General features: G+C 30.7%; 1 protein-coding gene across 5 annotated transcripts; it reads right to left on the reverse strand.

Annotated features, from left to right (window-relative positions):
- Positions 1–7848: 7848 nt before the first annotated feature.
- On the reverse strand, positions 7849–13798 carry LOC105114550 (uncharacterized). Of its 5 annotated transcripts, none has more exons than XM_011011124.1 (5): positions 13163–13798; positions 12281–13001; positions 12112–12215; positions 8511–8640; positions 7849–8211 (listed from the first exon to the last, which is right to left on the reverse strand). In XM_011011124.1, exons 1-4 carry the CDS (start codon positions 13663–13665, stop codon positions 8556–8558), a joined length of 1413 nt encoding a protein of 470 aa, XP_011009426.1. In that variant the 5' UTR covers positions 13666–13798; the 3' UTR covers positions 7849–8211; positions 8511–8555. The 5 variants fall into 5 exon arrangements, with proteins under 5 accessions (XP_011009426.1, XP_011009425.1, XP_011009422.1 ...); XM_011011123.1 differs by having other exon boundaries at positions 7849–8256; XM_011011120.1 differs by lacking the exons at positions 7849–8211; positions 8511–8640 and adding exons at positions 11609–11829; positions 11883–12039 and having other exon boundaries at positions 13163–13795.
- Positions 13799–14974: the final 1176 nt, after the last annotated feature.

Genomic DNA, 14974 nt, shown 5'->3' on the forward strand with positions numbered 1-14974 from the left:
TCTTTTGGTTTTATTATTGTGTTTTGTTATTTCTTATTTTTGTTTCAGTGTGTTTCAGGTTTTGTCAATGTTCGTTATTTCAGGTGATATCTTCTATACTCTATCTTTCTACCTTAAAACATTGAGGACAATGTCTAGTTTTGGTTGGGGGGAGAGGGTAGTAGTTGATAAAAAAAAAAAATTCATTTCATAAAGCATGTGCATAATTTTTGTTACTAGGATGGCAGAGTAAAGGAGCTCTTTTGTTAAAGTGACTCTTGAGACGCATCTTAGTAACCATTCTTAACAAGGTCTATTATAATACTTCTTGAAATATTCAGGTTTACAAACTCTCGCATTGTTATCACTTAATTTTGCTCATATACTTATTTAACATGTATTCTTAAACCTTAATTTACACACACACACTTTAACATATGATTGTGGGTTGCATATTGGATTATTACATTATTTATGTTCTTTTGTTAAAGGTAACAACTAAGGGAAAGGGATTGTATATAATTAAAAAAAAAACATGAAAAAAAATGAAAAAAAGAAAAAAAAAGAAAAAAAAATGATGATAATAAAAATGTAGATAAGTTTGGTTTCGTAGCCTCCCTAACCTAAGCAATTAAGCCCGAAGGGGTGTTTTAACACCTAATACCCTAAAGTCAACTAACTTGGGAGCTATTGGCCCAACGCTTGTTACATGGGTTGAGGAAAAAAGCTTAAGGGAATCAAACATTGCACTATCTACATATCAGTATCTGCGACCCGAGTTACTAAGCTCGTAGGGGTGTCTTAACACCTAATGCCCTAAGACCAACTGGTCTGGGAGTCAAGCTCATAGGGGTGTCTTAACACCTAATGCCCTAAGACCAACTGTTCTGGGAGTCATTACCTAAAAGCTCATTACATGGGTTAAAGATGCATGCTGTTTTTAACTTATATGTATATATATTTAAAAAAAAGAAAAAAAAAAGAAGAAAAAAAAAAGACAAAAATAATAATCCCAACCCAAGGAAGTTAACCTTAAACATTAGAACAAAAATTTTGTTTTCTTTCAAGAAAAGCCCCATAATTATGTGTTGATACATTGAGCACAAAAGAAAGGTTTATTAATAACTTGTTAAGAGGTATTGAGCAGATATATAAATTTAATGAGAGTTTGTTTATCTGGATAGATTAATGGAAGTTAAATGATGAATACCTTGCTTTGTGGAATTTGCAAATTGTTTTTCTATTTAACGCTTTGATTACTAGGGACTAGTAATAAGCTGGTTGGGGGGTGTGATTAGTACTTAAAAGTGCATTTTTATCATGGTTTTATATCATCATTTTACACTTGAAGTATCAATAACTCCTTAACTAAAGCATGTTTTATAATAATATATCTAATAATATAAGATACCTTTAATTTATAGTAAATGTTCATTTTAAATACAGGCCTATCACATAAATGAAAGGATTGATTGATGGCTTTAAGAACTTAAATTGCAAGGATAAAGAGATGGCCAAACTTAGAAAAGAGATGTCGGTGCAATCCAAACCGGAACACTGTTCGGTAATTGGGTCATATATGGAGCTATATATCTCATATTTAGGTCCAATTTATATGGATGGAAAGGTAAGACATAGGCCTACAACTTTCATATGGAGCCTAAGATCTAAAAAGGCCATTTTCAAGTCCAAATTATAGCAACAACAAAGAAGCCCGAATCTGTCTTCTAGCCCGAGAACTGTTCAGTATTTTGGCCATATCTGGAGTTCTAGAAGTCCAAATGAGCTGAATTTTTAACATAAGAAAGCTGAGACAATTGCCTACAACTTTCATGTTTTCAACTGGCTTCAATTGTGACGGTATCAATGACGTTTTGGGCAGACAAGAGAAGATAAGGATTGTCACCAAGTCAAAAGTTGGCCACCTACTTATCAATTAGTCATCAAATCAATAGTTCCCAATTTTGGCCTATAAAAGGAGGCATTTGCCATGCATTTAGGTATCTTGGTGTTCAGATCAAGATCATGCTCTTCCTTTCTCTCTTTGTATTTTTTGTAATGTTTATGCTTTACTTTCATTAATATCAAGTTTATGCCTTTCATTTCCTTTCCTTTACTTAGTTAACTTTTATGTTCTTATGTTGTTTATCTATTTTTCTTTCTTTCATTATGTCTAGCTAAGTTAATTATGTCAAGGTGAAAAGGGTACACTAATGGTGTAAGAATAAGTATAATGTAAACTTAATATGCACTTTAATGTTTGATACTAACATGTTTTATATTTGTTATCTTGTTCACTCTTTAATACTTTGCTTGTTAAATGACTAATCATGATTTATGTTGTATAACACTTGGTACAACAAATGCTTGACACTTTCATAGTTCATATTGTATGGTATAACCGACACCTGAGCTATGAAAGGAACTTGATTTGTTGTTAACATAAGTTATAATCATGAATACTTGACGAGATTTACAAGTATTAGCATTAATCGAATAAGATGACTAATGTAATCATATTAACAATCTATAATCTGATTGGACCCTCCTTTATGTGTGGTTTCCAATTGAATAATAAGAGTTTATACTATACTTGTTTGACATACCATTAGTGGAATCTCTAACCTTGACATTTGTTATTATCATTGTTTAGTTGTTACATTAATATTTCATCTCAAAGTTCTCATCATCATCATCTTCTTCTTCTTCTTCTTCTTCTCCTTCTTTTTCTTTATTATTATTATTATTATTATTATTATTATTAAAATTTTTGAAATTTTCAAACAGGTAAGGATCAATATACCTTTGCTGGATGCTATTAAACAGGTTCCTTCCTATGCTAAATTTTTGAAAGATCTATGCACTGTGAAGAGGAAACTGAATGTGAAAAAGAAAGCCTTTCTAGCCGAACAAGTAAGTGCTATTCTTCAGAACAATAATGCTTTGAAATATAAAGACCCTGGTTGTCCTACAATTTCTTGCTTTATTGGAGAGCATAAAATTGAAAGAGCTTTACTTGATCTTGGTGCTAGTGTGAATTTACTTCCATATTCAGTTTTTCAGAGTCTCAATCTAGGTGAGTTAAAACCAAATTCTATAACTCTTTTACTTGCCGATAGATCTGTGAAAGTGCCTAGAGGAATAGTCGAAGATATGTTAATGCAAGTTGATAAATTCATTTATCCTGTGGATTTTGTTGTCTTGGACTCACAACCTGTTGAAGCATGTAATTCATTTCCTGTTATTTTAGGACGTCCGTTTCTTGCAACTTCTAACGCATTGATTAATTGTAGGAATGGACTGATGAAGCTATCATTTAGAAACATGACATTAGAGATGAATATTTTCAACATTTGCAAGTAACCTGGAGATGATAATGATTTATAAGAAGTAGATCATATGACGAATTAGTTTATGATCAACTTGAATCTACTTTAAGTAAAAATGAGTTGGATGAATCTGAAGATTTACAAATGATTTACTCTGAGTAAGAAATCACGGATGAAAAACGCACCGAAAATATTGATGCAGATCTTTTCTCACCGATTAGAACCTCCTTTGTGTGTGGTTTCCAATTGAATAATAAGAGTTTATACTATATTTGTTTGACATACCATTAGTGGAACCTCTAACCTTGACATTTGTTATTATCGTTGTTTAATCTTTATATTAATATTACATCTCAAAGTTCTCATCATCATCTTCTTCTTCTCCTTCTTTTTCTTTATTATTATTATTATTGTTGTTACTACTACTACTTCTACTACTACTATTATTATTACTACTACTATTATTATTGTTGTTATTGTTATTGTATCATTGTTATTTATAATTTGTACAATTAACCTCTCTATGGTTCGACACCAGTCTTGCCGAGTTATTTATTACTTCGACACTCCTGCACTTAGAAGAAGACATCAATCTTTTAATCATGTCACAATACACTAGAATCAATGTTAGCATATACCTCTCCAACAATTCCTAGTAGCTCATCTCTGATTATAGCGTATTATATAGGGAAGGCCTTATCAAGAAAAGTGATTTTGGTGTAAATGCTGACCAATGAAAATGGATCTAGTGTCCTAGATGATTGTCTAAAACTCACCATATAGCCACGAGTCGTTAAGTATGGCAATGAGCTTTGCATATGACAACCTTCCCATGAGGACTTATTAATCAATTAAACTTAAGAGTAGAAGTGTGTGTTTGGCTGTGTATAAATGAAACCTAACAAACTAATCTGGCAAACACCAAAACTATGTTCTAAAGTTCTTCTAAATAGAACTAAGAAAAAAAATTAGGTTTAGAAAGGTCAGAGCTAGAAGCGATGATCAAATTTTGAGATCAGGTGCATTTTTAAAATTAGATGCAATTTTTAAAGATTAGAGGTGTTAGTAAAGTCTTTATAATTTAAGATTAGATTACGTAACAGAAAAATATATCACATCAATTTAAGATTAGATTAGGCACAAATTAGGTGTTATTAAAATCTTTATAATTTTTCTTTTGTAATCATTAGTCGTAATCTCCTATATGGTAAAAGAAGAACTAGGTGAAATTCAATTTCACTAAAAAAAAGCAAGCAGTGAGGAACTCTTTGAATTATCACTAAGTTTGGCCAAGCAAATCAATCTTGAACCCCCGTCACCCTAATTATTTGCATAGTTTGAGTTTTAAATCAACATAATGTAAGTTTGCCTGATATAATAATGTTGATTTGATGGGCCAAAGGTAACTTTGATGATAGATAAAAACATGAGTTAACTTTCAGAAATAAATTAGTATGACATATTTTCTTATTATAATTTGAGATAAAAACATATCGAAGTACTCTTGGTCAACCCGTGCACTTGAGTGATGTGCACGATCACAATGTGCTCACTCGATCAGTTGACTATCTTTTTTTTTACCTTGTTCTTTTCTCTCTCCCTGGTTGGACCTTCATCAGGCTTTGGGATGCGTGAAATTATGATTTAAATTGAAGAGTTATTAGATAATTTGAGACTAAATTAAAAGAAAAGGGTTTGGACCTAGGTAGATTAAAATTTGAAATTAATTGATGGGTTCTTATACATTTAAAGACTAAAATTAATGGAAAGGGAAAAAAAAGCTTGCATGTGGAAAACACACACTCGCATGTCGGAGGACCTACAACATTGTGGTGGCATATACGACGTCCTTCAATCTCCAAAAGTTGTCTTCCTTGGTGTCTCCAAAAACAACTTGATGGCAACATCCAATAGAGATGGCGAGAGGCAACTAATTTTCCCATTAATAGTGTCGGCGACCATTTTTTCTTCTCTTTCTTTTCTTTTTTATTTGTTCTTTCCTCCATTTGAATTCCAAAGATTTTTTTTTCCCCTTTCCTTAAAAGCGTTATTTTCCTCTAATTGTTAATAATAGTGTTGAGAATTAAAATGATTTAACAAAGTAGAGATACTCTATGTTATAATGTCTAAATCATAACATTATTGATTAAGTGATAGTAGTTACATTGAGAAACTCATCACTAAAATGTTAAGTCAAACCACTTATATATTTTTTAATATTTAAAGAAACATAACAGGTTGTTAAACATTTTACTTGATCTTCAAAAATAAGTCAATCAATTATTGAATTGATAACAAATTAAATTGTTTAATTTATTTAACCTTATTTTATTTAGGATTATGATTTATATTTCACCAAAATTATTAGGAAACCTAATAGGTCACATATATAAGAACCATTAGTTATAAATTAAAATGACAATTGTTAATCAAGTGTGACTTAATTGTAAATAAGTTTTAGAAATTAAGAACTAAAATATAATTAACACAGGGGATTACAATTCTAGATTTAGAAACAATAAATGACTTGGAAGAATAAATTTCTAAAATTGGTCTAAAACACTATATGTGATATTATTTAAGGAAAAAATTAATATTTTTTATTTATAAAGTTTTTTAGGTTTCTCTATAAATAGAAAGTTGTGTCTTTTATTTTTTGAGAGTAGTGTTTAATGCATAAATACCTAAACATAAAATAAAAGAGCTAATACTCAAAGGTATAAGAATTCATCTCTCCTAAAAGAGTTTAAGAGATTTCTTATGGATAATTCATATGGATTACTATTAGAGGCCAAACATTTAGATAACTTGTGGTTTGCAATAACCCAACCTTGAAGCAATTATTTGAAGCATAAAAGAACATCTTATCTTCAATTAATCTTTATATAAACATTAAAAAAATTCTAGATGTGTCCAAATGGATCCTTGAAACTCTTCAAAAATTTTAAATTTACCATCTGTTTTGCTTGTATGCCTTTTAAGAAACCTAACACTAATATCAGAGCATTTATTAAATAATTAAGGTTGTTGATTACATGTTTGAATTTTTGTTGGAGATAATTACAAATTAATTTTATTTTTGAAAAGTATTTTTCCCAAAAGTAATTTTTTCTCATGATTTAAAAATAAAATCCTTTTAGCTACTATTTTGGTAAAATTTGGCTAGATTTTTTGAATATGCTAGAAATTAAAAAGAAAAAGAAAAAGTAGAGGCAGTATATCTATCAATGTGGCTGGTGAGCCAAGTTTTGCTACACGCATAGCTAGTGGCCACTGTCAGTAGAGGCAACATCAATACCTGGTGTTGCTAAACTAATCTTCGTCTTGTGTCTTGGGTCAATAGTTTAAATATTTGCTAAGTTTAAGTTTTTTTTTTAGATCCTTTATTAAAAATTGATATTTTTTTAATTTAATTATTCAATATTAGATTATTAGGTCTTGAGTATTGTTCTTTGCTTCACTTGCCTTTTTTTGAGTTTACCTCGATTTTATATCATAGGTTATGGGTTAGTTAAGTTAACTCGAATATTTTTTTTTTGAATTTTTTTATGAAATTGATTTCCTTTTTTATTTTATTATTTGACATTATGTTATTGATCCTTGAGCTTTATGTCTTTTCTTTTTTTTTCTATTCAGTTATCTCAAATGCAAGATAGTCAAGTCAAGTCGAGTTTTTTTTTCAATATTTTTTTATTTAACTCTGTTTTTTTTGCTAGTTTTTTTTTAATTTTTTTTTTCTAATCTCATATCACGGGTTACAAGTTAATCAAGTTAACCCATATTTATCTGGAGTTTTTTCTTTAACATTACTTTTTTTAAATTGATTTTTTTTGTCAATTTCATTCTTTGATATTAGAATTTTAGGCCTTGAGTTTTGTGATTTTTTTTAATTTTTTTTATATTGAGTTATCTCAATCTTATATCATAAGTTACTTGTTGAATAAGTTAATCTAGGTTTGGTCAAGTTATTATTGCCTAAACATTTTTTTTACATTAGGAAAACTCTAAGACAACTCAAAATGGAGTGCTAGTCATCTATTTAGTGAAAACAAAGTAACATGATAGAAAATTTTGACTAAAATATCTTACCCTAAATAAGAAAATCATTTTCAAAAATTTAAAAGAAGTCATTTTCAAAAAATGATATCCTACATATGTTTTATTAAGAAAAAGAATTGTAAAATTTTAAAAATGTTTGTTTTTATAATTATTATTATCGCAGAGCATTTTAGTAAAACATTGTGTGCCATTTGACTAATATTTTCCCCATAAGATATGGATGTTTGTTAAAAATTGATGGAAGTTGAATTGAATTATCTAAATGAAACAAACATAGGGTAGAATTTGTCAAATTATTTACACAGTTTAATTTTTCGATAATGCAAACACAAGGTCTCAAAATGATTTATTTTTTTCAACAATATTGATAGCAATAATATTAGAAGAATTGTGTCACTTCATTTGTGTTTTTTTTTTCCCTAAAAACTAAAAAACTATGAGCAAATGAAAAATATAAAAACATATATATAGGATCCGGTGTCTATCATCATTGTATCAATTCAAATATAATGCTGTGCAACTGTCTTCACTTTTCAGGCTTCATGGTATTCCGTTTGTAAGAAGATGCAATCATCAGAATGCTGCAAAGTTTCCCAACAGCCACATTCTTCATCTTCTACACCGACAGAAAATTGCGTACGCAACAAATTCAGAGTCCAAACTGTAACTGTGCACTCAACATTAATGACAATCCTCTCTATGTTTTTTTTTTTTACCTCTTTCTTTGCACTCAATTTGCAATGTGTTCTCAGGTTTACAAAGGAACTCTTCCCACTGGTGTGCTAGTTGGCATTAAAAGAGATCATCGCAGGGTAGTCTTGAGTTCAAAACTGTGCTTGAGCTTCTTTCAAGGGTTCATCACAAGAATCTAGTCAGCCTTTTTAGATTTCTGTTATCAGTCAAGAGTAAGTTGAATTAAAAATTGTAGTCTAACAGGTTGTGTTTTTCAGGTATCTTCACATTTCTTACAACAAAAGAAAGTACTTGTTGAGACCTCAATTGTGCTTTTCATGAAAATTGAATCAAGTTGCATTCTTTACAGAATATTTATTATTATCCATAAAACACTGAAGACAACAAAACTGCATAACCTAATCACATCAGCATACAGTGCAATTCCAACAACAACAGAATAAAACTTACAGTAACATATCAGTGACAAAGTTGAAAAGTAAATTGGGGAGTATCTCATGTGTAGATGCAGGTTGGCCATCTTAGAAATGAAGTTTCTTTGGGAACGTCGCAGGTTCTCAGCTTCTCATTCGATAATATCCTGCAGTGAAGTCGGTCTTCCAGTTAAGTTGGGTGAAGAGACTTAGAATAGCACTCGATTCAGCTAGAGATATTGCTTATTTGCATGAGCTTGCCAATCCACCAATCATACACAAAAGTTACTGATTTTGGTCTATCGAAATCTTTGGACAATGCTGAAGGCCAGGTTTGTACTGGAGTCGAAGGGTCACTGGTTAGTATTTTTTAAATCTTTACTCCTGAAACGATGGATACAGTTTCGATCTAAACAAGAGAATTTGAAAATGGCAGTCTTTTCAGGACCAAGTTCCCAGCTGCCTCGAAATATTAATAACGGAGCCCATCTTTTTTCCCCCAAGTTTGCAGGATGAATGTCAGTAGAACATAAGCCAGTGATAATGCACGTGCTAGCTAGCTAGCAGTCTAAATTATCTTGTCAAACAAGAGTTATTAATGACGTCAAAACAAGTCAAGATTAAACAAATTTATAGAAGCTCTAAAGACTAAAGGCTAAAGTTTATTGAATATCGTAACGCACTAATATAAAATGTGACTGGTTGTATTTTCTTCACTATCCATTTGCTGTCCCAACAAGCTAAAACCTACAATTCAGCCCGAACCCCCGCTCAAATTAATTTAGGTATTTAAAGAAAAGGTTGCCAGATAATTGTTTTTCCTCTCTTCTTCTTTTTTCTTTCCTCTACCATGACTTCGCTTAAAAATACAAGGATTGCAGTTTTAAATTTAAATTTTTAAGTTTCAAGAAGGGTTGAAGAAACAACTAAGTATTTTTTTTTATTGTTTTTTATTAGCAATTTGATTGTTGATGAATTAAAAAAATATTGGAGAATTGTATTATGATTTGATGTTTGTATAACTTAAGAGATTTAATTGATATTTTAGGATGTTATTTGACTTAAAACAAATTGATTAGATGATTGGAATTATAGGTTTAAAAATAACAAGTCAATTATTTTTAGATCTTTAGATTTGAAGACTAATAAATCAGGATTCTAAAATCTTGATAAACTAGTTAACTGGTTGGCTTAACATTGTCGGTCAACCAGTTGGTCTAAATCAGTCAATTGAATGGCTTGTGTGGTGGCGACCAACTAGTTGGTCATTTAAGTTGTTTGGTTGACCCCACAGTAAAGTTTAATAGGATTTGTTAAATTTGACTAGTTTAAGGTATTTTTGGAATCAATTGGGTAAATTAATTTGGCTTTATAATTACATTTTGATCTCTAATTTTAGAGTGTTAATTTTTTATATTGTTTTCTTTGATTTTTTTGTGAGTATTTTTTGTATCTATTATACGTTATATTGACATTTCTACTAATAATTCTCAGTAATCTCTGGTTCTGCATTTGTTTGTCTTTTGCTTCATTTTACGGATGAATAAAATAATATTTAATATGCATGTAATATAAATAATATATATATATGTTTATTATATGAAGAGTTCAATTGGTTAATTCTTGAATAAATATGTGTATATGTTGGTTATTTTTATGAGTATTTATGTATTGTTAAATTTTCACTCGTATTCTATTAAAATAAATACTATTCAATACAACATTTCTTACTTTGATAATTATACGAGTATATTTGTTAAAAACTTCATACTAACAGAGAGTAATTAATCTATGTACATATATTATTCTGTATACTTAGCTGATAAAAGAGACATTGGCCTATGACAACTGATTCTCCCATAATGATTGAGGCTACAAATCTTATCTGTTACCGGAATCTTAAGTTTTGTTTGTTATTTGAGTTTGTAGCTTTATTTTGATATCTGCCATGTATTTCATTACCATACACTATTATGCTTAATATGTATGTATATATATATATTTATTTAAGTTCTTTTACTTCTATATTATCTTAACTGATGGCATATACTCATAAATATCTATAATGTATATTAATTGTTATTCCCTCACTGAATAAATTGAATTCACCTCTTCATTTTAATATTATTTCAAGTTCATAACTTCAATTAGTAGGTTGATTTTTAATTAAAAGTTTCTGCTACTTTGTTTGTATATTTTGTTTTCTTGAAGCTTCTATCTTATAAACTTGTTTAATATCTTAAAATGCTCCACTATTACATTGTTTTTGTGAAAGTTTGGATTTTAATTTTGTAATAAATATTATGGATTATTATTTGATTTTATTGGATTTGAAGAATTTTTTGAAAGTTTATGAAATGTTATGAATTTTATATAATTTTATTTTATAATATGTATGCTTCAAGATTTAGCATAAATGAGATGTTCTCATGCTACCGCTCCTGCATTTTCAGTCAAGACCCGGAGTTCAAGTCATGTAAGGTGCAGGGCTACATGGATCCTGAATATTTCATGACCGGACAGTTGACTAGAAAAGCAATGTTTTAAAGCTTTGGAGTGGAAATATTGGAGTTAGTTACCGGTCAAAAACCAATAGAACATGGGTATTTTGTTGTGAGAGAGGTGAAGATACCAATGGATAACCAGAAGACAAAAGATTCATACATCCTTGATCCCACTCTTAGTCTGTGCACACCAGTGACAGGTGTAGAAAAGTTTATTGATCTGGCAATTGGGCGTGTCAAAGAATTGGCAGCCAATAGGCCAACAATGAATGAGGTGGTTAAAGAGCTTGAGAGCATCTTGCAGCTGGCTGGTGTCAACGGCAATGTTGAACTCTTTCATCTTCCTCGTACTCCAGGGCTGTAAGTAGAATGCATGTTCTAATGGGTGTGAATTGGACTTTGCTTCTGCACTTAGTAAATACCATCCTGGTACATGTTTACCATTGTCACAGATATATCTGCAGCTAATAATCCTTAATTCCCAAAAGTCTAAGAGAGAGACAAATTTTCAACAAAAATACAAAACAATAGCATCCTTCCATGGAGTTGGTTGGATCTTCGTTGCTGTATTTTTTATTGGATGGGTGCTTGTCATATCGAAGTATATATCATGGGGATGATGCAAACTACATTAATGAACAATAAGCATCAATAGAGCAGTATAAAATCATTGGGCACAAGAAGCACATTGATGAAGAACAAATATTACAGTACTGGAAAACTAAACAAGAACTATCACAAATCAGATGACATTATTTGAATGGGGTGACAGAAAAATTTTCAAAGAGCCACAATATGCATTAGTTGTGTGGTCATACATAAAGATGTGAAAGTCAACAAGCACATAACACTCTTACATTAGCACAAAAAACAAGCACAAATTTTGACCTACTTTCTTAATTAACTTAAGGTAAGGGCGCTTTCCATTAGCATCTTTTAGTCCTCTTATTTTTATGACCACCTTTACTTCTCATATTGCTGGCGGTAATAAGTTTATAATCAGATATTGGTATTTCACTTAGCTTCCCAAATCTTTTCTCATAGAAGTGCCATAACTCAGCCCTGAACATAGAAATTCACGTGGGTAAGATATTGGCATGGAATAATTAAAACTTCAGCACACTCCATAATTACCAGTATGCTAGGAACTGGAAGGGCGCATAGTTTCCATATATCTCTTCAACATCCCTTTGAACTGTTTGAATGGTGGATTTTTTGGCATGCACCTGTATTGACAGCTATGGGACATTGGAAGCATATCTTCAACAGTTGACAGAGCATTGGGGTAGAAACAAAAGCTGACCTGTTTTAGATGTCTCACTGTCTCAGAATCAGTTGGAATGATATGATAAAATCCCAAGCACATAAGCACATTTGCGCATGTGAAAGGACCAAATCCATCTATCTGTCTAAACTGATCAGCCAACTTGTTATAGCAAGAAGAGCTTGCTCCATTAGCACAACCTTCTTCAATTTCTCTTAGCGGAATCCTCCCTTCTACAATACTCTGAGCAAGTTTTATGATTCGAATTGCTCGGTAGCCAAGATTGCAGCGCTTGGCCAGAAAACTTTCATCAAGATTTGCTAGTTCTCTTGGACTGGGGAAATTACAAATCATCTTGTTCACACCAGGTTGTATTCCATGCTGAGATTGAAGACTATCAGGCGCACAGGAATCAGACCCATGACATGAAATGCATCTTGCACATGAATCATTTTCTACACTCTCCAGAGTTTCTCTTCCAATATGGGCACTATCTGTTTTCAAGTTAGCATCAGCTTCCAAGAGGGTTCCTGTTTCCACAATCTTGCTTGCTAAGTTTTTTGAAACTTTAGATTCTCTGATATTTCTCTTGGACTCTTTACCAGCAGAAGTGTTCGGAATAAAATTATGAGCAGTGTCATTACATTTATTCTTGACAGTCGCATTCACAGCTTGAGCAACAAACACACCAGATGATTTACACTGCAGTTCACACTGTAACTCACAAAGTGCTCTAGCCATGCTCAAAGTCCTTGGCCATCTGTTCAAGAGAGAGAGAGAGAGAGAGAGAGAGAGAAGACACCATCATATTATTCTCAGGGACATTTTATCAAACAAAGCCAAGGCATGCCAAAGACATGGAGAAAAAGGACTCGACTTTCGTTAATAAAAGAAAAGATAGAGTGGAGAGGAGAGTATTACTGGCAATTACAAAGAAGAATGCACTTGACCATATCCTCAAACAAAGTGGGAGACCTAAACACTCTCCCACCAAAACCTGTCAACCAAGAATTATTTTCCGCCTCTGCCATCTTTCTAAACTCTCTTGCATTCCTTTCATCTGTTTCCGACAACCTCAGCATCCTCACCACCTGAGCCACCAGTGATTCTTGGTGCTTTGGAGAGAGAAAACGCGTGCCATAAACGCGGACGCTGAGAGAGCGAGGGAGGTGAGGAGGGTGAGAGATGGAGACAAAGAGTGAAGTAGTGGGAGTGGAAACTTGAGGATCAGAATCAGATAGAGAGAGACGCAAAGGTCGCGAGAATGTTAGGGAGAGAGGGTCCCAAAGGTTGGGAGACATCATGAATAAGCCATGGCTGCACACTGCTTTCTCTAAGTTGAAAGTGTCTGCTGCGTCTCCTAGTGGAATTTCCAACACTACACTCTCTTCTTTTTCATTTACATCAGTTTTTGTGTTTTCCATTTCTCTTCTTCTGCTTCAAGATTCCAACCCAACTAGCTTTTAATATACGTTATTAACTTTTGATTTTCTTAACACCATTCCTTCACTTTTTCCTTAAGCTCACACCCATAACCATAATCCTCGCTTAGGGTATAAAGCAAGAGTTTTTAGGAAAACTTATAAATAATTTAAAAAAATATTTTATATATATATATATATATATATATATATATATATATATATTTAACAAGGGACATCTAAACTATTTTATTTTCTATGTAGAGTAATTTTTTTCAGTGGAAATAATTTTTATTTTATAAAAATTAATAGATAAATATAATATATTTAAACTTTTTTTAAAAGAAGATCTTAAACTATTGTTCAAATAACCCTTAGTTTAAATAAGTTTTGGTACATCTAAAACAATATTCAACTAGAGTTTACTTGAAATAATGAAAAGAGTTTTTTTATCAAATATTTTTTTTTAATTTTATTTTTTTAAATTATGTTAAAATTGTTTATACGTTGACATTTGCATTTATTTACATAAAATCATGTATGTACAGTTTTAGAAAATTCCAGAATCAAATTAACTAAAATTGTTTACGAGATACAATTTAAGATGAAAGTTATAAAAATAAAAACAATTAAGGATTAAAATAAACCAAAAAAACATTCAACCATGGTCTTAAATTATGATTTGACATAGCCAAGGCCCTAGTACCAACATGTTACTATTGTGTTGGTTGGTTTGACATAAAAATTTATTAAATAATAACAACTATGTTTTATGCTACCAAAGGAAAAAATTTTCAAGAATAGATTTATTTAGAAAAAAATAAATTAAAATAACTTTTTTTAAAACGTAGCAAAATTTTTATTTACTCCACAAGTGTTTTGGGCTTTGTTTTTAAATTGGCTAAATAACTAATTCATATCTAATTCCATTTAATGTAGGATTTTTTAATTAGGTAAGTTTATTATAAGGTGTTTCATTGTATGTTATTTAAATAATTTATAATAAATTTTTTGTTAGTTAACTCATGACCCGAACAAATCTGGATGAAACCCGATGTTATTTTTTTATTTTTCTTTTTTAAATGTAGTTTTTCTTTTATATCTCTCTCTTTTTTATATTTTTTAGTTGGTTATTAATATTTTTTAACACTTACTATATAAATATTAAAAAAATATTTTAATTTTTTAAAATGAGATTTGAAACCCTTTAGTATATATATATATATATATACACTCTATATTCCTAAAAAAAAATTATTTTTTAAATGTGAAATTTGAAGCCCTTTTATATATATGCTCTATGTTTATAAGA

The sequence above is a fragment of the Populus euphratica genome, unplaced genomic scaffold (assembly GCF_000495115.2).
Source record: "Populus euphratica unplaced genomic scaffold, PopEup_1.0 scaffold537.1, whole genome shotgun sequence".
In the NCBI taxonomy this organism is placed as follows: domain Eukaryota; kingdom Viridiplantae; phylum Streptophyta; class Magnoliopsida; order Malpighiales; family Salicaceae; genus Populus; species Populus euphratica.